Genomic DNA, 25,865 nt, shown 5'->3' with positions numbered 1-25,865 from the left:
ATATATAAATATGTAATTATTCTGTAGTCCATTACCATCACCCACACAGGAAATATACACAAGTTACAGCAAAATTTAAATGTTTATCATAGATCTATTTCAGAGTTCTAGAAAGTCTCAAGAATGAAGATAATCTGCATACAAATTGTTCAAAAAATGGCATGCATTTAAATGTATGTGAAACTCCATGTGACTAAATAATTTTATTTCACACAGGAAATCACTAAAATCATAATTGGTCCTTGGGACAATGTGGACCTGTGTGCACTGCTCAGTAAATTCTGTGGAGTAAATGAATGTGGGCATGAGAAGATATTAAGAAGGGAATTTACTCTTAGACCCTCTACTCATTATTGGTCTTATCAACCTCATTTTTATATTACTCCCAAGAGCCACCCACAATGCACTTGAGTCAAACCCTAACTCCTTATTACGGTTTATAAATATACATAATCTGGCCATTGCCTACTTCAATTTTCCTACACTACGCCATTTCCACCTCTTTCTGCTCCAGGCACACCATCCACTTATATCCTGTTCCTCAAACTTCACAATGTCTTTTTGTCTGGACTCTAATTCCCCTAATACTTTGCATTTTTGTCATCAAATAGCTTTTTGATTGACTACCCAACTTAAAGTAAGCGCATAGATACTTGGCATATTCACAACAAATGATATACATTTTCTTCTGTTTTTTTTTGTTGTAGATGTTTATTTGCTCTCTCCCCACTACATATAAACTTGAGAGAGCAGAATCACTGCCTTGTTTACTGCTATATTTCCTGAGTCTAAAAACCACCTGGAGAAGAAAAAGAATTCAAAAATCATATACTGAAGAACACATAACTTGTAGAAGCAATTTTCTTTTTTAGAATCCCACATGTAAATGTTTAGTTAATATTTTTTGAATAATACACATGCCCCAGAAAACCATAATCCCAGCATCACTCCATTTGTCTTTTTTATTTTGCTGTCTAGTCTCAGAAGCAAATGCTAAACTGGATCTTTTCAGAACTATTTCATTAATAAAAAACCTAACAAGCCAGATTAGTAGGTCTAAGCAGTTATACATATTTGAAAGTTAGGGTTTTTTAATTTACTATTTAGCTCATTTTCTCTTCTCTGTGAAATTAGGGTCAAAAATGGCACCTATTTCAAAGAATTGTCACAAGAACAAATGATTTAATACATAAGTTTAGCACAATGCCTGACATATGTAAGCTTTTAAAAAAAAAGTTCAAGAATTACATCATTTATTTACAAAAAAAAATACAGAAACATACATATGAAAGGGGAAGCAAACTGTTCTATTGATATTTTTTTTATGGTGCTTCAGGGACACTAAAAACCTCTATAAACACTATAAAAAAAAAATCCATTTAAAGCCCCAATGCTGCAGCAGATAGAATTATACTACATAGTTCTTGTTTTATTAACTTAAAATAAATGAAGATTGTGCTCAATGACACCATACTTGCAAAGCAAACAGGAAGTGTGCAAAGATACCAAATACTTAAAATCTTGTTCTCATAGCTAATTTCATTCTGTATATAGAATACATTCTATGTGATACATAAGATTCTGCATCAACATCTATGATGGACAAGTTGTGTCCCCTCAAAATTCATATGTTAAAGCTCTAACCCCCCTGTATTTGGAGATATAGCTGATAAGAAGGTAATAAATGTTAAATGAGGTCATAAAAGTGTAGCCTTAATCTAATAGGACTGGTGTCCTTATAGGAAGAAGAAATGCAGAGATTTCTCTGTGCAAGCATAGAAGAAAGGCCATGTAAAGACACTGTGAGGAGGTGGCTGTCTACAAAGTGATGGCACCTTGATCTTGGACTTCCAGCTTCCGGAAACGTGAGAAAATAAATATCTGTTGTTTAAGCTACTCAGTCTACAGTATTCTGTAATGGCAAACCAAGCACACTAATACAGGATCTTTGTGCTTATACTCCATCTTGTTACTATAGATCCTTCTTACTTCATTCTTACCACACCCTTCTCCTTACTTCATTCTGGGCTTTCTTCAAAAGTTACTTTATCAAAGGTGTCTATTTTACCACCTATCTAAAATAGCACCCTTCCTCATCTTGACACCTAACAATTATCACTCTCTATTCCTTGGACCTTGCTTCACTTTTCTACACAGAATTTATCACCACTACTTGAGACACTGTACATTTTATTTATTTGACCACCCAGGACCTAATATAAGTTTCATTACAATAAACTACTTTAGTAGGAATATAAATTTAAGAATGATTAAATAGATAAGGAAAGAAGAATTTAGAACCAGAAAAACTTGTTTTATTAAAATCTAAACTCCAACAGTCCTTAAGTATATAATATCAAGAAGTTAATCTCCTTAAGCCTAGGCTGCCTCATTTATAAAATGGGATATATTCATGCCTACCTCACATGATTATAAAAACCAAAATTGGTTAGTGAATATACCTTTATCAGAAAGTAAGGCATATAGTATTCAATAAGTTATTTTTTATTATTAATACAAAATGTTCTTAAAACACTTTTCTCTATGTTTTAATGGGAAATACTTAGTCTTTTTTTTTTTCCCCCTTTTTTGAGCAGGGTAGGGAAAGAAATTTATGCTTTATGGTTTTAATTCATGGCTGATATGGTCCTAGGTTAAGATCTAAATAGCAAACCACTTGAGGACCTCAAAACCACATAAATTTATTTTTTTTTTTTTTTTATCACCTTAGCCTTATTAACTTCCAGTTCTCTCATCCTAGAAATCTCCTCTGGATGGTAAGTTTCTTATACAACATTTGCCTCAGTAATAGTACCCAGTAACTACCTAGTGAGAGTTTTCTTCATATCTAACCATTAAAATGTAAAAACCTCATCATTAGAAAAGATTCAAATGACATTAACAATATTTAATATTGTACTGGTATAACATTAAAATGCATTATAAAATATTCATCAAATACCAACACCAACATAATATAACCGAATGTTGGTTGGACACTCATCACACAGTAATCATTTTTTTAATTGAGTTCTCTTCTTTTTCCCCTTAAGATTTATTTATTTATTTGAGAGAGAGCGAACACAAGTGGAAGGGCAGAGGGAGACAGAGAAAATCTCAAGCAGACTCTGAGCATGGAGTCTGATGTCGGGTTCAAGTTCATGACCTTGACTGAGATCATGACCTGAATCAAAACCAAGACTTGGACACTTGATCAACTAAACCACCCAGGAACCCAAGTTCTTTCTGAAAAATAAGCTAATGTACTGGTATGAGCTAAGGTTTTTACACTGAATCGAATTAAAATAGAACTTGACATATTTCCCAGGTTAAAATTTTTTTTTAAATTTTATCCCCTTTTATTTAACAGTTTTTAAAGTAAAGATTTGGAATCTAAGCAACCTCCAAAGGTAACCAATGGAGAGCTTTTCTTCTTTTGGGAGACCAAAGGGGATACTATTATGAGCTAGTTAATTTTAATATATTTGACATATTTCAAATTTTCATTTTCATTTCATTTTCAAATTTCATATCTGACAGGTAGTAGTCACGATACCTTTTGTGACCTAAGTAGTCCCATTACTGGTCAGTAGGAGCCCTTTCTTTTTAGCTCCTGTGTCCTTTTCACATGTCCACAGTCATTTTTGACTGTTTCCAATGCTTCCTGATGTGAGTAGATGATCTAGATCTATTAAACAGACTCCTGCTCTGGACTTGGAGTCAGCCATTTCTCTGGAAGTTCTAGTTATTTTTAGTGAGAAATGGTATTCAAAAACACAAATATGGGAACTAGGATTGTTCAATTCTACTTAAGAGAATACATTATAATAATCTCACACTATTATCTCCAATTTGAATTTAAAATTATGTAATTTTTACTTCTCTGATTTTACTTTTCAACTCTTTAAAACTGAAAATCTTGGTTTCATATATATAATACAATTGCTTATTTGCTTTATCAATATATGTGTTTAAAAGTAACGATACTAGTATTATTACTAACAATATTACTAAGTACATTTAGAATTTCTTTGCAGTTCTACTTAACCTTAAAATGTATCACATTAGGAATGTATAGCCACAGTATTAATTTAAATTCATTCGAAATAATTCTGTGTGTTCAAGCCACCAACTAGATACATAAATAGGTTCATTAGTTTCATCTTGGTTTTGATTTTTTTTAAACTTCCAATTTAATTTTGTTTTATAATCATATAAAACATTTACATGGTTCCAAAGTCAAATCTACAAAAAAAGAGTTTGTTTGGAAATATGTAACATCTATCCCTAATTCCTACATTGTTTACTCCCTTCTAACCAACTACCTTTTAAAATTAGTTTCTGGTATATCTTTCCATTAAAAAAAAATCCTTATATTTTCTCTTGCCCTTCACAAAGGGCAGCACATACTCACTCTGATCTGTACCTTGCTTTTATACATGTTATTAAAGATCTTAGAAATCACTCTACAGAATATTAAGTGAGATCTTTCTCTCCTTTTACAGCTCTGTATGCTATAGTTTATACAACTACTTTCTGATGCCAGACTTTGGCTATTTATTACAAACAGGACTGCATTTCATATGCACACATATATACATATACCTATGTCTAAAGGCAGGAAAAATATTTAGGGGAAGAGTAAAAGTAAAAGAGTAAAAGGGAACTAGTTTTCACTGAGTCCTTTCTTTGTATCAAATATTTTATTTACTGGGCTATGCCAGGCAGTTTAAATTTTATTTACTTCCTCAAAAACACTGTGAGGCAGAAAATAATCCATTTACAAATCAGAAAGATTAAATTAACCAAACCAAAGTTAGAAAGTTGGGCATAATTGGCCTTTGACTTATGATTAGTTGGGGCCAAGGTCTGTGCTTTTCTTGTTTTAATTATTTAAGATGGACAGGATGAGAACAAAGTCAGTTATTTTCCAACTACATGGACAGTTTTAATCATCTACCCAAAAAACATGTTACATAACTGACACAAGAGATACCTATTAAAACTACGCTTCTCAAATATGCTCATGCTCACATTAAAAATATATGTAAAAAATACTGGATTGATAGAAGTATTACTAAAGGGAGTAAAATACTTACTTGGATCATTTAGGTCTGACAGGCTTGTTTTCCTTTCTTTCAGGTTTGTGATTTTGGCTACTTTTGCCCTAGATAAAATGACTTTCCCATTAGTCTGTAAATAATTCTGTCTACTATCATCACAATTCACAATAATATCAACTGGAATCTTTCCCACACTGTTGCCATAAAACTTCTTGGATGATAATGCTGTGTTTTGTGACTTCTGTCCTCCAGAATTCTGATGAATTGATGTTCTTAATAATGGTCCAGAAGATTCACTCAAAGTTATAGCTTGTCTGCAATTTCTTTGCAAATCCTTAGGAAAAAGAATACCACAACTTTGGCATTTGGTTTGATTTTCCTTTTCTTTTCCACATTTTGGACAATATCCACACTGTTTAGAAACCTTAAGTTCCAAAAGAATAAAAAAAAAAAAGACTTTGGCATTTTATTTCAACATCATGGAATAAAAAGTAAGATCTCAAAATTAAGTGTCTTACTCCCCATCATTATCACCAAGGCTACCACAAAATGCTAACTATGAAATACATCATGTTACTTGGGATTTAGCATCAGGATGCTGGAAGGAATTTTTGGGACCATCTAGTCCCAACAGTCTTCACAATGGGCCATACATACTCTTAATGGCTACATAAAGATTTTCTATGGTACACAGAGCATAAATAATCTTAAATATCTAAATCCTCAATTTCCACATCATTCCAAAACCTGACTTGATTATGCCTCTGATGGAAAATTATCTCCTGCCAGAACTGTTCCCATAGTTTTAAAAAAAGCCCAACTTCCATTTGAAATACTATAATGGCATACTGCTCTGGAGTATAAAAACCACAAAACCAAACAAAAGGACAATTTTAAATGTTGGATAAATCAGTTCTAAATACTGTTTAACAAAAACTTTTATAAGACAACGGATTTTTAAGACAGTGCTTCAAAAATATTTTAAGGATGGCCTAATCTAGGTTACAATTGTGAGATTATTAAAAATATTTTTGATGGTAGAGCTTCCTGTGATTTGGGGCATATAATTTAGGAGTTCAAGGATTCTTTTCAGACTCATGTACTTATTTACATGAAAAAGGTTCTTTAGCACATATGACTATAAGAAGGAAAAACACGAAGAGATGTTGAATCCTGTCTGAATATGCAACATAATCTTTATTCATGGACATAGAAATTGAGAAAAACAGTCAATGTCTCTAATTAAGACACGCATTTCTAATAATTTTACTTTTTATGTCAAAAAGGTACTTATCAAACTGTAACAGTTTTAATCAAAGTCTACTATTAATAATCAAAATAACTCAATCAAAAAGAAATTTTTTTAAACACTTCAAGCCTTATATCATAGGAAATAAGTGGATAAATACTTCTAGCAGGGAGATGATAGAGACTGTAATTATTAAGTGCTATTGTATTTGGATGCTACCAGATCCATATACGAGTGAGTTAGCTACTCTATTACTCCTTTCATTGTGTTAACTACTACATCCAATGTAACCATTTATACTTGAAACAAAAACTGCTGACTGTCAACTTAAAAATACATAAGAGAATACACAGTTGTTTAATAAAGTCTTTTAGGTGACAGAAATCATCAAGCAGTTGCAGGATTGACCTTAAGTGGTAGTTATATATGATCACTTGTGTAAACATAAATTTCAAAATTCATTGAGCTAATACTTAAGTTCTACACATTTTATTCTATGTAAATTTTTAACTAAAAAATATGTAGAAAAAAGTCTAAAACCCAGCATACTGTCTTATCTCCTTGTTTTAAAGATGGGAAAACTGACAAAAATTATTTACCTTGTCCTACATGACCCACAAAGCCGTTCTATTATATCATGCTACCTATTCAAGAATCTACCCCAGATAACAACAAAGAATGAAACCAAGCTTCAACCAAGGCAAAGGTGAACTTAGTAGAACATCAGCTCACTATCTTAGCAAAGGTGAATTAAAACAAAACAAAACAAAAAGAAACAAAAACATTCTTTCTCTGCCAGTACATAGCACAATTCAGTTATACTACTGGTAGTATAGTAGGTCTAAGGAATTTATTTTTCTTATAGGACTTTTGATAGCGCCTCGTGTATTTAGGACACATAGTTAGCAGGCAAAGTATGCAAACAACTGGTTAGACACAAATACGGGACAGACTAACTCCGAAATTTTAGCCTATCATAAGGCAAAAAATTAATAGTATAGTTAAACCTTAAACAACACAGGTTTGAACTGCACAGGTCTACTTACATGATGATTATTTTACAGTACAGTACTATAAACGCATTTTCTCTTTCTTATGATTTTAACATGTTCTTTTCTCTAAGTTACTTTATAGTAAGAATACAGCATATAATATAACATGCAAAATACAAGTTAGTTGCCTTTGTTGTTGATAAGGCTTCCAGTCAACAGTAGATTATTAATAAAGTTTTGGGGGAGTTGAAAGTTGAATTAATATTTTCAACTATTCAGGGGATCAGTACTTCTAACTCCTGTGTTGCTGAAGGGTCAACTGTATATTAATGAAATAATACAATTATTCACTGATGAACTGCAAATGGTTGGCCATGTTCCACTGCACCTAAAAGGCAAACTCATAAATAAAGGAGTAGTTTCCATTTATATACCACCCTGCACTAAAATACTTAATTGTTTAGAAAAAATCTAAACTCTACTATTTTCATAATGAAAATGATCAAGTTGGGTATTGACTGACTCCAATTATTCACTGTCCGTAATAAAGATTAATAGGACATAGTTCAAAGAACAGACCTCATGAAAAGGTAATACTTCCACATATTTCCTTTTATAAAATTGATATTAAATACAAAAAGCACATACTATTAAAGTTTCTGATATTAAAATACATAATGAAATAAACTGTGAGCTACTATCATATGCCTTCCATCAGCTAAGAAACACATACCTTGGAACTACTTTCAACAATTAAAAACAAAATGCAGGTTAACTGAACCAAATATATGTTAAATTTTCCATGATAAAAACTAGAGTTTCAGAATTTTATCAACCTAGTGATCTCAAAACCAGAATCTCAATACTGATCAATTACTTTTAGTGAAGTGTGTATAAAGTTGTATTTTTCCATAACAATTTCATGTTAGATATAATTTCTTTTGGAAAATAAAGACTAATTAAAGATTCATTTTCCCCCTGTTGGTAGGTAGACTTTTACAAAATAAAGTAAATCCAAATCACTAATACATATTATCTGCTAGGCTTTATACATAAATAATAACCAATTACACTTAGTAAGAATGAGCCTGTCTCTATTGAGAACCACTGAGACATCATTTTTAGCAAAGAGTCTTAATATGTAAAATCTCATCAAATATCAAAGACTGTGTTTCCTTAAGCAGCATAAAGTGTAGCATTTCACAGACTACATGAGGGGGAAAACAACCCATTAATCTTTTCTAAGAATTAAAAATTACATAGAGGGTGGCTAGAATCAATTCTTTATGTTCACTAAGAACAGAATAAGAACAACTGGCATGGCAGTGAAAAGTAAAAGGAAGATTTATTTTGGATGTTAAAAATATTCTGAGGTTTTCAGCTTGCATCCCTAGGGAAGGATGGTGTGTCTTGGGGAAAAGCTTTTGTCTTTTCTCTTTCTTCTTCACCTGAATCAAGCAGTGGGCAAGGTAGTGCGGAAATGCCAGTACGGCCTAAGCCTAGCTTAGGCTGGTATGCCAGGAAAATAATCAAATAAAAAGCAACTAAAATCAGTAAGTAAATACACTGGACATGATGGAAGTCAGGTTTCTCAGTCAGAGAAGGAAGTCACAAACATGAAAAGTGGTAAAGACCAAGATAAGCACTGTGGTTTTAGACTAGAATAGGAATTATCAGTATGAATTCGTGAATTTTATTTTATTATTTTGGCAGGAAGGGTTTTTTTTTTTCCCTTGGCCTCAACTCAATCTCAAGGCAGCTCCAGATGAATTCATGGATTTTAACATGTACTAAATACTAACATATAAACACACATATATTTACTAGTTTTGTCCACTGAGAGGGCCTATAAACCTGATACCAAGTAGCAATGAGCATAACCTAATAGGAACAATGGGTCCTTGGAGAAAAGAATGACTGTAAAACCGAGACAGAGAAAATACAAAGAAGTCTAGACCATCTGGTTACATCAAAAATTAAGGGCAGCACTCAAAGAATGATGTGGATGTGTCAAAAAGAAAGAGGAGACAGCTTAAATAACTTCCCAGGGGATAAGACTGGAACAATTTAAGCATCAAAATAGTAACAGTGACAGAATGTAACTTTTTTGAGTAAGAATCCATATCGTGTCAACTACACTTCAATTAAAAAAAAAAAAAAGGAATCTATACATCTGTGCTGATATAAAGGAATACATTAAGTAAAGGTAAGATAAGGAAACCCTCTACCTTATAGTAGCTCATCCTTAATTCATGAGCTACTGGTAGAGTACCTTACCTTACACTAATTCATCTTATTAATAAATAAGAAATACCCACTAATTAACTTTACAGTGGATAAATCTAGGAAAGTACATCTTAAGATAAAAGTTATAATGTGGGGTGCCTGGGTGGCTCAGTGGGTTAAGCTGCTGCCTTCGGCTCAGGTCATGATCTCAGGGTCCTGGGATCAAGTCCCGCATCGGGCTCTCTGCTCAGCAGGGAGCCTGCTTCCCTCTCTCTCTCTCTCTGCCTGCCTCTCTGCCTACTTGTGATCTTTCTCTGTCAAATAAATAAATAAAATCTTTAAAAAAAAAAAAGTTATAATGTGAAAATCAACATTGTATGCATTCTGATACAATATAATGATAAGATTACAGAATCACTTCAGAGAATTCCTGAAAAATGGATGCAGAAATCATGAAGAAACATCATATCTTCCACAATATCAAGGTGATGAAAGACATGGAAAGACTAAGGAATTATTTCAGATTAAGGAAGACTAAAGATCATACAATTAAATATAACACAATTCTGAACCAGATCCTGTTCTGATAAAGGACATTAATTAGGTGACATTTGAATGGGGTTTATGGATAAGACAGTAATTTTGGATCCATGTTAATCTAAAAATGTTGACAGTTGCACTATGATTATGTAAGAAAATGCCTCCTCTCTACCCCCTGGCTTTTTTAAGGAAACATGCACTAAAGTATTAAGTGTTAAATGGGCATCATGTCTGTTGCTTATACTCAAATGGTGCAGAAACATACACACACACACCACAACACACCATATCACACCACACCACACCACACCACACCACAGAGGTAAGGGGGAAGGAAGGCAGGGAAAGCAATATATCAGATGTGGAAAACTGGAGAATCTAGTAGAAGAGTATATGGACAGTCTTTTTGTTATTTCTTCAATTTTTTGTAAATTTTAAATTATTTCCAAATATTTCTGGTTGAGAGCTATTATTTGGAGTATGTTGCAGGAAGGCAATGATCAATTGTTTTCAGAAGACAGGTATTCTACATTTTGGATAGTGAAAAAAAATGACATAATGAAGGCAGAAAAGTTTGCTTAAATAACTTTTCTAGGTCTTTTCTAGTCCTGTTACGAAAAGATCACCTAGAATTTAGTAAGCACTAAAAATAGTATTGATAAAAATATCAACTGATTAACAACAAAGAGTAATTTCTCCACCCACCTCTAAATCAGTTAAACATTTTTTTGAAGCAGGAGACAGAGCAGGTGGAGACTGATATGTGCTACTGTGACGTTTCTGTGGTACCTTCCTTTTAATTTCAGACTCCAGGTGTGATTCAGACTCTTCAGCTTTCTTCATTACACGATCTAAAGGAAGGAGGAAAAAACAGCAGTACTGAAATGAAATTTAATAAATTCCTCATGATCTTTGCTTATAAACAATGCTAATTTATATTGTAAAATTCTTACGTTTTGGTTAAAATAAATTAATGTTTCACAATGTATATAATAAGGAGTAACCAAAACTTGGAAGCAGGGAGAGATGGCTGAGTTAGAGGATCTGGAACTCACTTCCTCCCTCAGGCACCAAGGCAACGACTACATACAATACAACTCACTCTGAAAACGACCTTAAGATTACCAGAACAGATCTTCCACAGTTAAAAAAAAAATAAAGGAAAAGGCACATTGAAAAGGAAGGGTATGAGGGCCAGCGGTGCAGTCTGGAACAAAATCCCCCGCAGGCAACCCCAAAGTGGGATGGATATTAGTTCTCATTGAGGAGTGAGGGGATCAAGTTAGGCACCCTAACTCTGGGAATCCAACCAAGAAGACAAGCCACCATAACACCTAGCTTTGAAAATCAGCAAGGATTAACTCCAAGAGCTTTGAAAATCAGTAGGCCTTAACTGCGAAAGCTGGTGGACTATAAGTAAAAAAGACTCTGCTCTTAAAGAGCTAGTGCATTATATCACTTAGCACTTTGAAAAGTACCTGGGTTATACACGAAAGAGATTCATTGACTAAGTTTAGGGCAGGTATGGAAGGAACAGGGATATATAGGAGGTTTCTCCAAGAATAAAAATACTGGGAAGCACCATTTTTCTTGCGCTTCAGTCTAGCTGACCAGACACTTGGAGGTGCCAGTTATAATACTATCTATCTATCTTACTATAGTGGACTGCTTACTTCTCCCCAGCATTTGCCTGTGGATCTACCCTGACTCAAGCAGCCAAACCCCATGTGTGCCTCCAAAGTACCTCCCACAACACCCCACCCAGTGAGCAACCCCTCAGGGACGGTGCCTCTCCTACAAGCAGACTCACAGCAGCTGCAGCTGTACCTCTCAGCCAGGTGTGCCAAGAGCTAACCCTACCCATCAGCAAGGCCACCACAGCCACAGCCAGATCTCTCAGCCAGCCCTGCTCACCAGTATACCCATGAAAGTCATGGCTTTGTCACAACAGGAAGGTATACACACAACCTATACAGGGGATACCCCTGGAGGACCTGTTTCTAGTGACTGGGGTTAATGTGCTACCCAACCTCATAGGATGCCTTCTATATAATACCACTGCTTTCAAGATCAGAAGTAGGTGACCTACCCAATACAAAGAAACAAACATAGACAGTCAGAAAAATGAGAACACAGTGAGATATGTTCCAAACAAAAGGAGTAAGACAAAACCTCAGAAAAAGAACTAAATGAAATGGAGATACATAATTTGCCCAATGAAGAATTCAAAGTAGTGGTCATAAAGAGGCTCACTGGACATGAAAGAAGACCAGATGAACAAAACAACAACTCTGACATAGAGATAAAAAATTTAAAAAGAGCCAATCAGAGCTGAAGAATACAACAGCCAAAATTAAAAATACATTAGAGGGAATCAACATCAGATTAGAGAATGCAGGAGAATAGATGAACAATCTGGAAGATATGGTAATGCAAACTACCCAAGCTGAACAGTAAAGCAAACAAACAAACAAAAAAAGGACAGGTTAAGGAATCTCTGGGACAACATCAAGTATATTAACATCAAGTATAATTAACATTCATATTATAGGGGTCCCAAGGAAGGAAAAAAAAGGGGCAGATAATTTAATTAAAGAAATAACGACTGAAAACCTAACTTGGGGAAGGAAACAGATATCCAGGTATAGAAGCAGAGAGAGAGAACCCCATACAAGCTGAAGCCAGAGAGATCCATACCAAAACAGATAATAATATCTCAAAGATTAAAGATAAAGTGAAAATCTTAAAAACAGCAGGAGAAAAAACAAATAGTTACATAAGAGGGAAACCACATTAAGGCTACCAGCTGATTTTTCAGCAGAAACTTTGCTGACCAGAAGAGAGTAGTATGATTATATTCAAAGTGATGAAAGGGAAAAACCCACAACCAAGAATACTTTACTAGGCAAGCTACATGTTCAGAATTAAAGGAGAGCTAAAGAGTTTCCCAGACAAACACAAGTTAAAGAAGTTCATCATCACTAAACTACCTTACAAGAAATGTTAAGGGGACTTCTTTTTTTTTTTTTAAGATTTTATTTTTATTATTTATTGAGAGAGAGAGAAAATGTGTGAGAGCAAGTGCAAACAGGGAGGGGCAGAAGGAATGGGAGAAGCAGGTTCCTCACTGAGCAGGGAGCCCAATGCAGGGCTTGATCCCAGGACCATGGAATCAAGACCTGAGCTGAAGGCAAACTCTCAACCCACTGAGCCACCCAGGTACCCCAGGACTATAAAGGCTTGTGCACAGCAAATGAAACCATCAACAAAATGAAAAAGAAACCTACCGAATAGAAGAAGATATCTGCAAATAATATTATTTGATAGGGGATTAATATCCAAAATATATAAAGAACTCATACAACTCAAAATCAAAAAGACAAATAATCCAAATAAAAAATGAGCAGAGGATCTGAACAGACATTTTTCCAAAGACAGACACATGAGAAGATGAATCAACATTACTAATAATCAGGAAAATGCAAATCAAAACCATGATGAAATAGCACCTCACATGCCAGTTAGAATGGCTAATCAAAAAGACAAGAAATAACAAGTGTCGATGAGGATGTGGAGGAAAGGGAATCCTTGCTCCCTATGACTGGGAATATAAACTGGTATAGCCCCTATGAAAAACAGTATGGGGGTTCCTCAAAAAATTAAAAAGAAGAAATACCACAGGACCCAGTAATTCCACTACTGGGTACGTACCCAAAGAATTTTTTTAAAAATTGAATTTGAAATGATTTATACACTGCTATGTTTACAAAAACACACATACACACACACAAAAAGGAAATTTTGCCATTCAGTGACAACATAGACCTAGAGGACATAGTGCTAAGCAAAATAAATCAAACAGAAAGACTTCGTAATTTCCACTTATGTGTGGAATCTAAAAAAAAATCAATCAAACAAACAAATAGCAGAAACAGACTCATAAACTGATGGTGGCCAAGAGGGGGAAGGGTAGGCAAAATGAGTCAAAAGGACTAGGGATACAAGCTTCCAGTTATGGAATGAATAAATCACAAGGATAAAAGGCACAGCATAAGAAACAGTCAATGTAACTGTAATTGTGTTGTATGGTGACAGATGGTAGCTACACTTGTGGTGAGCACAGCATAATTTACAGAGTTGTCGAATCACTATGTTGTACACCTGAAACTAAAGTGATATTTTATGTCAACCATACTTCAGTAAAAATACTATTAATAAAAGAATAACCAGAACTTTAAGTTGCAGCCCTGTCCTAGTAGCTCTACTCTACTTTTCATTCCTCACCAGATCTCCTCACACATTGTGGACCACTTTTGTCAAGAGTACCAATATTCTCCTCAGGCTATTCTGTTACTAAGGCAGCAGAAGTACTTTTCACACTGAATCAATCAACGGAATCAATCTCTCTCTCTCTCTCTCTCTCTCTCTCACACACACACACACACACACACAATTTTTTCTAAGTTAGTTATTCTTCTTAGATTAGTAATGAAAGGGGCGTGTGAATGGCTCTGTAGGCTAAGCATCCAACTCTTATTAGTTTTGGCTCAGGTCGTGATCTCAGGGTCGTGAAATTGAGCCCTGTGACAAACTCTCCCTTTGCCCATCCCTCCCTAAAATAAAAAATAATAATTAATAATGAGAAAATATTTAATTCAAATACTGGCTACAACTGTTTAGATGAAGGAAACTAAACTAATGGTTTTTTACGTTCAAGAAATACGAAAGGATTTTCCTCATTACTTTTCAATGTAAATTTAATTTTCATTAGGGATATAATTAGAATTTTTAAGTGAGCAACAAAAACGGGACAGTATTTATTACAATCTGATTTTATCAGTAAAGATTTAAGTATGCAAGAAGATAATGTACGTTTCTAAAACATGTTAATGAATCTACAAATCAAAATGTTCTACCTGCATAATCCCAAATTTGTTAAATACTTCCATATTCCTATCTTCAATATCCTATCTTTTAATTTTTTAAATAAGATTATCTGCACATAGAAATCAGCATTATGTAATATTTGAGTTTGATATACAATACTGTGTTAAGAAGACTATATAATTATTCCTGTTATTATAATCACATAGACTTACACTAAGTGCATTGTACTTTCTCAGCCTTTGGCCGTTCAAACACCTTTACTTTCCTGGACATCAAAGTTGAAATCTAAGTAACAGTTGACTTCTCCTTGTGCCTCCTTCCTCACATTCAAAGAATTCTACTAACAGCTCTTAAATTCATTCTTCCTCTCGAACATCACTGCCGCTACATTTCAGATACTTAGCTCTTGCCAAATTGATTTTCCTCACTCCAAATGAGCTTGGTTTAAATTCTTCCCCACTATTGCCAAAGTGATCTAACAAAAAAAAATGACTATCATTCTAATACTTAAAATAGCTCAATGAATCTAGTAGCTAAGGAAAAAATTCAGAACCAAAGCTCTTCACACAGCATGTTTGTGCTGATGTTCCAGTCTTCCAAACAAACTGTACTTCAAAGGGATGTATTTTTCCAGTGTTTTTCCTTTCATCCTCTTACATATATTGCTATTGTCTCCACAAGTAAAGCCCTCCCTATTTATCTAAGTAAATTCAAACTATTCTTTGTTAAGCTATGTCTGCCTCACGCTAAGCATGCATAAGCAATATTTGGAGCTTCCACAGTATTTTATCTGTACTTCTATTAGCACCTCATTTTATTTACTGTTATTATTTGTACTGATCTGTTTCATCCCATTATACAGTCAGCTCTGAAAGAGGAGAAATCATGTTTTAGCCACGTATTTTCCCAGTGTCTAGAAACTGCACAAGCTAATAAGGGCTCGAAAAATGTTTACTGGATTAATGAATCACATTACAAAAGACAGAACTATACGACACACTTTAAAAAGATGAAATTACATGGGTGAAAAGAATGCTGTTATTATGTCATCTCTGAAAATGCCTTAACTTTGCCACACAGAAATACTGATTCACTCGCACATCTAGAAACATAAAGACTTAGCCTCCAAAGAAGAGAAACTGAAAGCTTCTCTGAACAACTAATATCTGAGAGAACTAATATCTTTAGAGAAGCTACTCTAGTCCAGAGCAGCCAAGTTTTAGTTATCACTCCTATGAAGATTAAGAAGCAGTTTCTATACAACGAGTATTAAAGAGGGATAAGAAGAAAACAGAATGTTCACCCAAGACCACAATAAGGAACACCAAGATTAGGATATTTCTTATTGGATTTTCTAGCTCAACATCTTTTTATTTATTTTTTATTTTTTAAAGTATTTTATTTATTTGAGAGGGAGAGACAGAGAAAGAATGAGCCTGCTGGCGGGGAGGACAGTGCAGAAGGGAGAAGCAGACTCCCCACTGGGCAGGGAGCCCAAAACAGGCTTGATCCCAGGACCCTGAGATAATGACTTGAGCTGAAGTCAGATGCTTAACTGAATGAGCTACCCAGCTGCCCCTCAACATCTTTTTAACATACCATGCTATCTCCAGCTGAGCAGAAAAGGTGAGCATATGGGAGCTATTATGGCATAAGTACAAGTGATTAAGGGTTGAATATAGAGAATAAATTTTTAATCTAATTTAAAAAAAGGTCCTCCATAAAAAGAAATGTTCATGTCAGCTTTATTCATAATAGTCAAAAACTGGAAGCAACCCAGGGGTCTAATATCAGGAGAATGAATAAACAAACTGGTACATTTGTATAATGGAATACTAAAAACGAACGAACTACAAATGCATGCAACAACACAGATCAATCCCCCCAAAATTATCCTGAATGAAAAAAGTCTTACATAAAAGAGTACATAATGTATTATTCCACTTATATGAAGTTCTAGAATAGGTAAAATTAGTCTATGCAGGGAAAAATCAGAACAATGACTACCTTTGACAGGGCAGGAATAAAGACTAACTGGGAAGGAAGATGAAAGAACTTTCTGAGGTGATGATACTATCTTATTACGTACTTACAGGGATTTGAGTTAGAAAGGTTTGTGTACTTGTTAAAATTTATTAAACTGTATACTTAAGATCTGTGCATTTCACTGTATGTAAATTTTTATTTCAAAGAAGAAAACTATGAACAAATATTGAACTGTAAATAATGATATACCTGAAGTGTTTAGTAGTATAGTGTACTGGTGTCTGCAATTTACTCAACTGCAGTTTACTCTAAAATGCATAAAAAGATAAATTCATATACAAATAAATGTAATAAAGCAACCATAGAAAAGTGTTAATTGTAGAATCTATGTGCTAGAAACGTGCATTTACCATAAAAGTCTTTCAACTTTTCTGATGTTTGAAAATTTTAATAATAGAAGCTGGAGGTAGAGTGGGGCAAGGAAGGTCCTTAACTTTGTTGTTTGACAATTTAGTTGTGATATGACTAATAAGCTGGAAAATATAAACCCCAAGGATAGTAACAGAACACAAACAACTACCTTTATTCTCGTTACACATTTGCTGATTTTTTTTTTTAAAGATTTTATTTATTTATGTGACAGAAAGAGAGAGAGACCGAGCCCAAGCAAAGGGAGCAAAAGGCAGAGGGAGAAACAGGCTTCCCATTGAGCAAGGAGCCCAATGTGGGGCTCAATCCCAGGACCCTGGGATCATGACACTTAACTGACTGAGCCACCCAGGTGCTCCTATGTATTTGCTTTTAAATTATTTTTACAGTCTTTCAAAAGATAAAGACAAACCAGAACAGTTAGTTTTCTCCATCAAGTAGTTGCCACCATGACTGATTTTCAATGTAAAATAAAACTAGTCATGTATTATGTTCTCGTTACAACCTCCTTAAAGAAAAAAATCACTTTTGGCTATGCTAAATAAGTGATAAACAGGCAAAGCCACAATAGACATGAAAAAAAGAAGAAATTCAAATGGCCATTGTAATGCCTCACCAATAATGAAGGAAATGTGGAAAAACAAATACTATTTCTCTATCAGACTGGCAATGCCTAAATGATAACAGCTAATGCTGCTGGAGGAGAATGAAAAAACAGATATACTCAAATGCCGTTTGTTGGAAGCTGACACACCCTTTTAAAAAAGGCCATCTGGCAGTAACGTATCATAAATCTTATAAACTATGTCCCTATAACTTTGTTACTAGGGATTTAATCTAAGGAAATAATACACAAGATATATATCCTAGATTATTAATCATAATATATATACTACCAAACCACTGAAAACCACCTAAATTATGGTATGTAAATACAATGGTCACTATTCATTAAAAAATAATTACACAGACTTGGATACATTAACTTGTAAACAAGTCCCCCAAAAGTAAACTCATCCATTTGACTCTTAAACTTCTTTTGATTGTGTTTCCAATGCTGGTTTTCCTCTGATATCTAATATCTTTTTTTAATTTTATTTTAAAGATTTTATTTACTTATTTGACAGAGAGAGAGATCACAAGGAGGCAGAGAGGGAGGCAGAGAGGCAGGCAGAGAGAGAGGGGAAGCAGTCTCCCTGATGAGCAGAGAGCTCGATGGCAGGACTCAATCCCAGGACCCTGAGACCATAACTTGAGCCAAAGGCAGACACTCAACCCACTGAGCTACCCAGGCACCCTGATATTCCATTATTATTTTTTTTAAGATTTTATTTATTTATTTGACAGACGGAGATCACAAGTAGGCAGAGAGGCAGGCAGAAAGAGAGGAGGAAGCAGGCTCCCCATCAACCAGAGAGCCCAATGTGGGGCTTGATCCCAGGACCCTGAGATCATGACCTGAGTCAAAGGCAGAGGCCTTAACCCACTGAGCCACCCAGGTGCCCCATATCTTTTAATGAGAGTATAGAAACCAGATTTAATATCACAACAAAGTCAAAAGGCAAGTTATAGAACAGTACATATATATAGCATGAATGCTTTAAAAAAAAAAAAAAGAAGGGACATGCATAGAAAAAACTTGGGAAGTTATATATTAAGATGCTAATGAAAGATATACAGATTGGTTAAGAATAAGGGTATATTTTTCTTCTGCACATGAATTAAATAGTATAAATCAGGTGATTAAAGTTGTAATCATAATGTATTTACATTAAGAATATAATTAAATGTTCAACATCTATCAATTCTCTGTGATGTGGATACAAAGAACAGGAGCAGAAAAGAAAAGAAATCTTAATTTATGGTTATATAGTTATTGTCAGTCTTTATGTTTACAGAAAATGCAAAAAGAACACCAAACAAAAGAAGCAACAGAATATGTGGATATGACCAAAAATTATACTTAATAGTTTACAAGCTTTAATTTTATCCCAGAAAGCTGCTTATCAGTGCTACCAAGTGCTGACATATAACTATAACTTGTCAAAATTCATATTGAAAGTGTCTCTTAGATGCAAAATAAAGGGGAAAAATAAGTAATTGAGAATATCACCTTAGATGTTAAGAACTATAAGAAGACAGTTAATTTCTTTTTAGGAGAAAATTATTCTAGGTGCTATGCACCAACTACTAATCCTGAGTTTGAACTGTCAATGTTTTAAAAACTATCTCCAAAGGAAATCCTAAAATAAAATGCAATCTTCACGCAACAGCAATCTTTACGCAACAATATATGCAGTATTATTATAGCACTGTTATTCACCTATATTCAAGTATACATGTACCCTCCTGACACAAAAGCTACAAAGTTTATGAGTTAAATACAGTTAAATATATTATCTGAGGTGGAAGGTATAAATAAACAAGAGAGAAGGTATAGCTTTTCCCTACATGAGCATTCCCATTAATAAATGTAAAAGAAATGAAGAAAACAGAAAATTACCATTAGATAAATACCAATAACAGTTACCAGCAAGATCCACCAATGGATGCTAAAGTGAGTGGGTGAAAGCTTAAGAAAAAACAGGGTATTTGTGTAGTTTTAGAGTATCTTCACTCAAGATAACTTTATTAAATACAAAGAAAAAAATTTTTTCTTTTATAGTGAGAAACCTTAGCAGAAACTATCTAACTCCAAGAGATGGTGGTTAACATAAACAGACATCAACATCACCCCTGATGTGATGTGTTTTAAAGACATATCACTTTTGTAGAAGTCTTGCCAAAATGCATAGCCTCAGTCTAATCATAAGACACCATCGTATAAATTAAAATTGAGAGGCATTCTACAAAGTAATTGATCATTGTTCTTCAAAACTGTCAGAGAAACTTAAGAGACATGACAAATAATGTAGTATGAGATTCCAAACTGGATTTCAGAGGAAAAATATTAGTGAAAAACTGGTGAAATAGCTCAGTTAAGAATGTTATACCAATGCCAATTTCTTAGGTTTGATAAATGTACTACTGTGACGTAAGATGTTACAATAGGGGAAGGTAGGTAAAGGGTAAATGGGAAAAAGGATAAATGGGTATACTAAAAATGGTATTCCATACCATTTCTACAATTTTTCTCTAAGTCAAAAATTATCTCAAAATTTAAAAAATCTAGAGATTATTCTCACCTAATGAATTTCGTCAAATAAATTTAAAAAATCATTTGTAACAAACCTGGGGCCGACTGGTCTCTAAAACTGTAAGAATGGGCCAAAACACTTATATCACCAAAATGCATTTGTGCATTGAGAATGACAGTATCTATTGTGCAGTTCTTCTCTGAGTATTAGAAATAACTCTCTTTCCGGTCTAGCAAGAAAACAGTAAAGCACAGTGGTAACGAGCATGGGCTTTGGTATCAAATAGACCTACATTGCAATACCAGCTCCATGTCTATGAGCAAGCTGTGTAATCCCACTGTGCATCTGTTTCCTCTGTGCACAATGAAGGTAAAGTTAAATTAATCTTAAAGGATCTTGGATAATGAGTTAAAGTAAATAATGAACATAAAGCATTTGACTCAGCATCCAGTAGAGTTCCAAAAGGATTTAATGTATAACAGAATGACTGTTGAAGTGGGTAGTCACTATTAACAAACTTAATGAGCATGACCATGTAGTGCCAAGTACAATAATTCAAATTCATAACTGTCAAGTTATTAAGAAAGGATGAAGTCTGGAATATTCTTATCATAAAATAGGGATACGTTCAATATACGATTTGATTTCCACTCAGAGCAGCAAAGAATATAGGTGCTTTAAAAAACAAACTCCTAGGGGCACCTGGGTGGCTCAGTGGGTTAAAGCCTCTGCCTTCGGCTCAGGTCATGATCCCAGGGTCCTGGGATCGAGCCCCATATCGGGCTCTCTGCTCAGCAGGGAGCCTGCTTCCTCCTCTCTCTCTGCCTGCCTCTCTGCCTACTTGTGATCTCTGTCTGTCAAATAAATAAATAAACAAAATCTTTAAAAAAACAAAACAAAAAAAACACAAACTCCTAGAGAGGGGAACCCTCCTATACTGTTGATGGGAATGCAAGCTGGTGCAACCACTCTGGAAAACAGCATGGAGGTTCCTCAAAAAGTTGAAAATAGAGCTACCCTATGACCCAGCAATTGCACTACTGGGTATTTACCCTAAAGACACAAACGTAGTGGGACACCTGGGTGGCTCAGTTGGTTGGACGACTGCCTTCGGCTCAGGTCATGATCCTGGAGTCCCGGGATGGAGTCCCACATCAGGCTCCCAGCTCCACGGGGAGTCTGCTTCTCTCTCTGACCTCCTCGCTCATACTCTCTCTCACTGTCTCTCTCTCAAATAAATAAATAAAATCTTAAAAAAAAAAAAAAAAGATACAAACGTAGTGATCCGAAGGGGCACGTGCACCCGAATGTTTATAGCAGCAATGTCCACAATAGCCAAACTATGGAAAGAACCTCGATGTCCATCAACAGATGAATGGTTCAAGAAGATGTGGTATATATATACAAGGAGCACTATGCAGGATCAAAAAAATGAAATCTTGCCATTTGTGACGATGTGGATGGAACTAGAGGGTATTATGCTTAGCGAAATAAGTCAGTTGGAGAAAGACAACTATCATATGATCACCCTGATATGAGGAAGTGGAGATGCAAAATGGGGGGGCTGGGGGGTAGGAAAAGAATAAATCAAACAAGATGGGATCGGGAGGGAGACAAACCATAAGTGACTCTTAATCTCACAAAACAAACTGAGGGTTGCTGGAGGAAGGGGTATCGGGAGAGGGGGTGGGGTTATGGACACTGGGGAGGGTATGTGCTATGGTGAGTGCTATGAAGTGTGTAAACCTGGCGATTCACAGACCTGTACCCCTGGGGATAAAAATACATTATATGTTTATAAAACAAAAAACAAAAACTCCTAGCTACCAGGAAAACCCAGCTTAAATTATTAGTTAATTAAACCCAGTTTAAATTATTAGATTTTTTAAATGATCCAATAATGCTACAGTTTAAAGCAAGAGAAGGCCTGGAACAAACAAGACACACAGATTAAGAATCACTATTCTAGCTAATAAAAATCAATTTGATGTGACATCTTTTCTATAAATATTATTTGTATTTTTTTTACTAGTATGAGTATATTAAAAGATTATTTCAATGAAAATAAGAATTTCTATGCACAACTATTTTCCAACATATGTTATTAACAAAATTTATCAGGTATGGTGTCTCTTTTTAATTCAGTGGTTGCCTAATATATTCTAAATTTTAGGATCATAACCATTTAAAGCTATATCATACAAGATTACAATACAGTTCAATAAAACAATTTTGAAGCTATAACCCATCTATAGTAAATATGTGGACCCTGAATTTAATGAAAATGTTATTTTTAAAAAAAGATTTCACACTGTAATCTCATTGTGCAACTATTCCCTGATAATTTTAGGTCACAATAAAGTAAGATTTCAAATCAGTTATAAGAAAGGCTTTTCTACATATATCTAAATACTTGGGAATATTCTAAAACAAGTGTGTGTCTCTTTTACCTTTCATACAACTAATCAAAACCCTTCACAGGTGTTAACAAGTAAAACTGTACACTTACCAACACCTTGAGGCCGACTCAACCTTACAGAATTATTTTCAAATTTTTGGACATGAGGAGGGTATTCTTTCCTAAAAAAGGAAATTTACAGATTTAACAGAAAAAATATTTTCAAAACAAAAAGGCTGAGGGAATACTTACAATATGTTTACTAAAGGTAAACCGTAACTTCTTTGCCATATAAAAAAAGTGATACTATAAAATAATAAAACTATGTAATACGAATATAGTAAAGCTTAATACACTGTAAGGTCCCTAAGAACAGTGACTACATTTTATTTAGACAATCTGTCAAAACCCATAGCAAGCAGACTTTCAAATAAATAGTTAATACTAAGAGAATCCAAATTATTGTCCTTTCAAAGTAGTCACCAAAGCTATATGGTGCACAAAACTTTAGTTTTCTTTTGGAACTGGCTTCATAATCAATTTATAAAAACCACATTAAAAAAAGACATGTAATACTTCATTGTCACACGTTTTCTGAATTTAAAAAATCAGCTTAATCATAACCAATTTGCCCAATTTTACTGTAAATGCTTTTAGCTGTTTAAAAACAAATCAGTGAATTAAAAAAAAAAAAAACAGTGACTAAAGGGAATAAATGGTGATTAAGATACTAGTCTTGAGGAAAATTTCAAAATCAGTATAAAAAATGTTATGTACAAAACCAGCAATTCTGGAATAAGTATTTTAGTCTTACACTATGAATACCTTATGGAGATGTAATTATACCTTAAAAAATACATTAAATTATATTGTCAGACTTCATATACAATTTTCAGGATTTTGAAAATAATCCTTAGTAAATAAAGATTCTCAAACAGCATATAAGTCCAAATATACACTAATTTGGGGGTAAATAAAAAAAAATAGCTAGTTATGTGATAAAACTATTAAAGATTTATAAAAAGTGCAATAGACCATGGAGCTATAATAGCTACTTTTCCACCCTAAATAAAAAATTTCTAAAAATACTCCCATTTTACTTAGCCAGAGAATTAAAAATAAAAGAGGCTACACTATTATTTATAAATTCATTCACCCTAGTGATCAATACCGATCAGAGCATATAATTAAGTAAACAAAAATCCTAAAGAAATTTTTCCTGAAAGACTTCATACTCTTATGTTGTAAAAGTCAAAACACCTAAATTAAAAACAAAATAGGAGAATGACACAAGGAGAAAATAGCAAGAGTATTGACAGTAGTGTATCTGTAATAGCAGTTAGCAGATCGTGAACATCATGTGCCAGGTACTGTTCTAAGGGCTTTATATCTATTAAGTACTTTAATCCTCAAAATTACCTTATAAATTATATTATTATTATTAGCACTTTATAGATGAGACTGAGGTACAATACAGTTAGTTAACTTGCCTATTCTCACATAACTATTAAATAGCAATGCCAGAATCTGAAAGCTGGCAAACTGCATCAATACTATGAGTAATAGAATTTTCATGATTATTGAGCAGCATTATTTGTATAACTGGGCAATTTCTACCCTGACAGAATTTTAAGATTCATGAAGATATGAGTTTTAAGGATGAGAATTTGCTTTGAGATAGTAGTAGTACTAGCACTTATAAAGGAGGTAGGTATTCAGCTAATTATACTAAATTTAAAATAAAACTCATGTTTTTGTATTTCATATACTTTCACAGTAAGAGGATATAATATAGTCTTATCTTTAAATCAAACAATTGGTTTTTTAATCTCTAATTTTTATAACTCTTTTTTTATAACTGCCTTCAGTTTGGAAAAATAAAGATACCAACTTTAAAATATAACAGAGGCAATGGATTCAAATGATGATACTAGCATGGTAAACTCCAAAAACTATTTTTAAAATAGTGGCTAACACAAATAGTATACATTCTTAAATACTAAGAATTATCAATACAGAAAATAATTATTTGACAGAGAACGGGCACAAAATCTGAAAATACCAATATTTTGGATTTTTTTAGTTTGAACCTACTTGATTACTTATTCTGGGGTAAGCTATAAATACAGGTTTATTCACTAATAACTGACATAAATCACCTGACACAACCAATCATACACATGCATGGACTGGTGAAAATGCTGCATTAAATGCACTGTATTCTTTGCTATCTGAGTGCAATAAACCATGCCTTGCTAATGGGGAACAAACACCACACAGAATGTATCATATAATATTCTTGACTACCACATATTATAATGCAAGGCTAATAAACTATTCTGTATATTGGCCAACATTTCCAGATCTTATGGCCACAACATAATGAATATGTGCTACATATTTCCCTATATAAACAGGGAAACTAATTTTTCTTTGTAATGAATAAATTACAGAAATAAAAGTATACCTTCAAATTTAATACACAAATATAAGAATTTCAGGATGAAAGTATTACTGGTAAGAAAATTTTTGAAAACTTTCCAGCCATAAACTATCTTGTATTCTTTAAAATATATTTTTTTAAAAAATTGTTAGGTTATCAAAAATCAAATTTTATGTTAATTTCTTGGCTTGAGGGCTCCATCACTCTACAGATACAAAAATTTCAAACTCCAAACAGCTGAAACCTAGGATTTCTCAGTGGGTATTTCTTTCTCACTTTTAACCAAGCAGCACATGTTATCTACAAGGTGGGGATTTTTTTGCTTATAAGGGTTTGTGTTTTGTGTAGAAGTTGAAACAAAAACAAAAGCAAACAAACAAACAAAAAAATCCCTCACCTCAAGGACCCAACACTTTGTAAGCAGCATAAAACAATTGAAAAGCTTCCCTCCTCCTGTGCAGAATTGTTCAAATAACCTCACAATGCTCTGCATATTAAGGGCTATAGAGCCCTCA

General features: G+C 33.9%; 1 protein-coding gene across 7 annotated transcripts in view; it reads right to left on the bottom strand.

Moving 5' to 3' along the window:
- The window catches only part of SENP6 (SUMO specific peptidase 6), a 122,803-nt gene that overhangs the window by 42,504 nt on the left and 54,434 nt on the right, over positions 1-25,865 (bottom strand). For 4 of the 7 annotated variants that reach the window (XM_032873174.1, XM_032873175.1, XM_032873176.1 and 1 more), the window contains 3 exons: positions 23,019-23,089; positions 10,776-10,921; positions 5,100-5,487 (listed from right to left, as the gene is read on the bottom strand). In XM_032873174.1, the coding sequence (XP_032729065.1) occupies positions 5,100-5,487; positions 10,776-10,921; positions 23,019-23,089 (605 nt within the window). The remainder of the gene's footprint in view (positions 1-5,099; positions 5,488-10,775; positions 10,922-23,018; positions 23,090-25,865) is intronic. The other 3 variants (XM_032873177.1, XM_032873178.1, XM_032873181.1) reach the window with 2 other exon arrangements.

This window comes from Lontra canadensis, unplaced genomic scaffold (genome assembly GCF_010015895.1).
Source record: "Lontra canadensis isolate GAN:19392208 unplaced genomic scaffold, GSC_riverotter_1.0 scaffold47, whole genome shotgun sequence".
Classification (NCBI taxonomy): domain Eukaryota; kingdom Metazoa; phylum Chordata; class Mammalia; order Carnivora; family Mustelidae; genus Lontra; species Lontra canadensis.
This window is presented reverse-complemented; position numbering and strand designations above follow the sequence as displayed.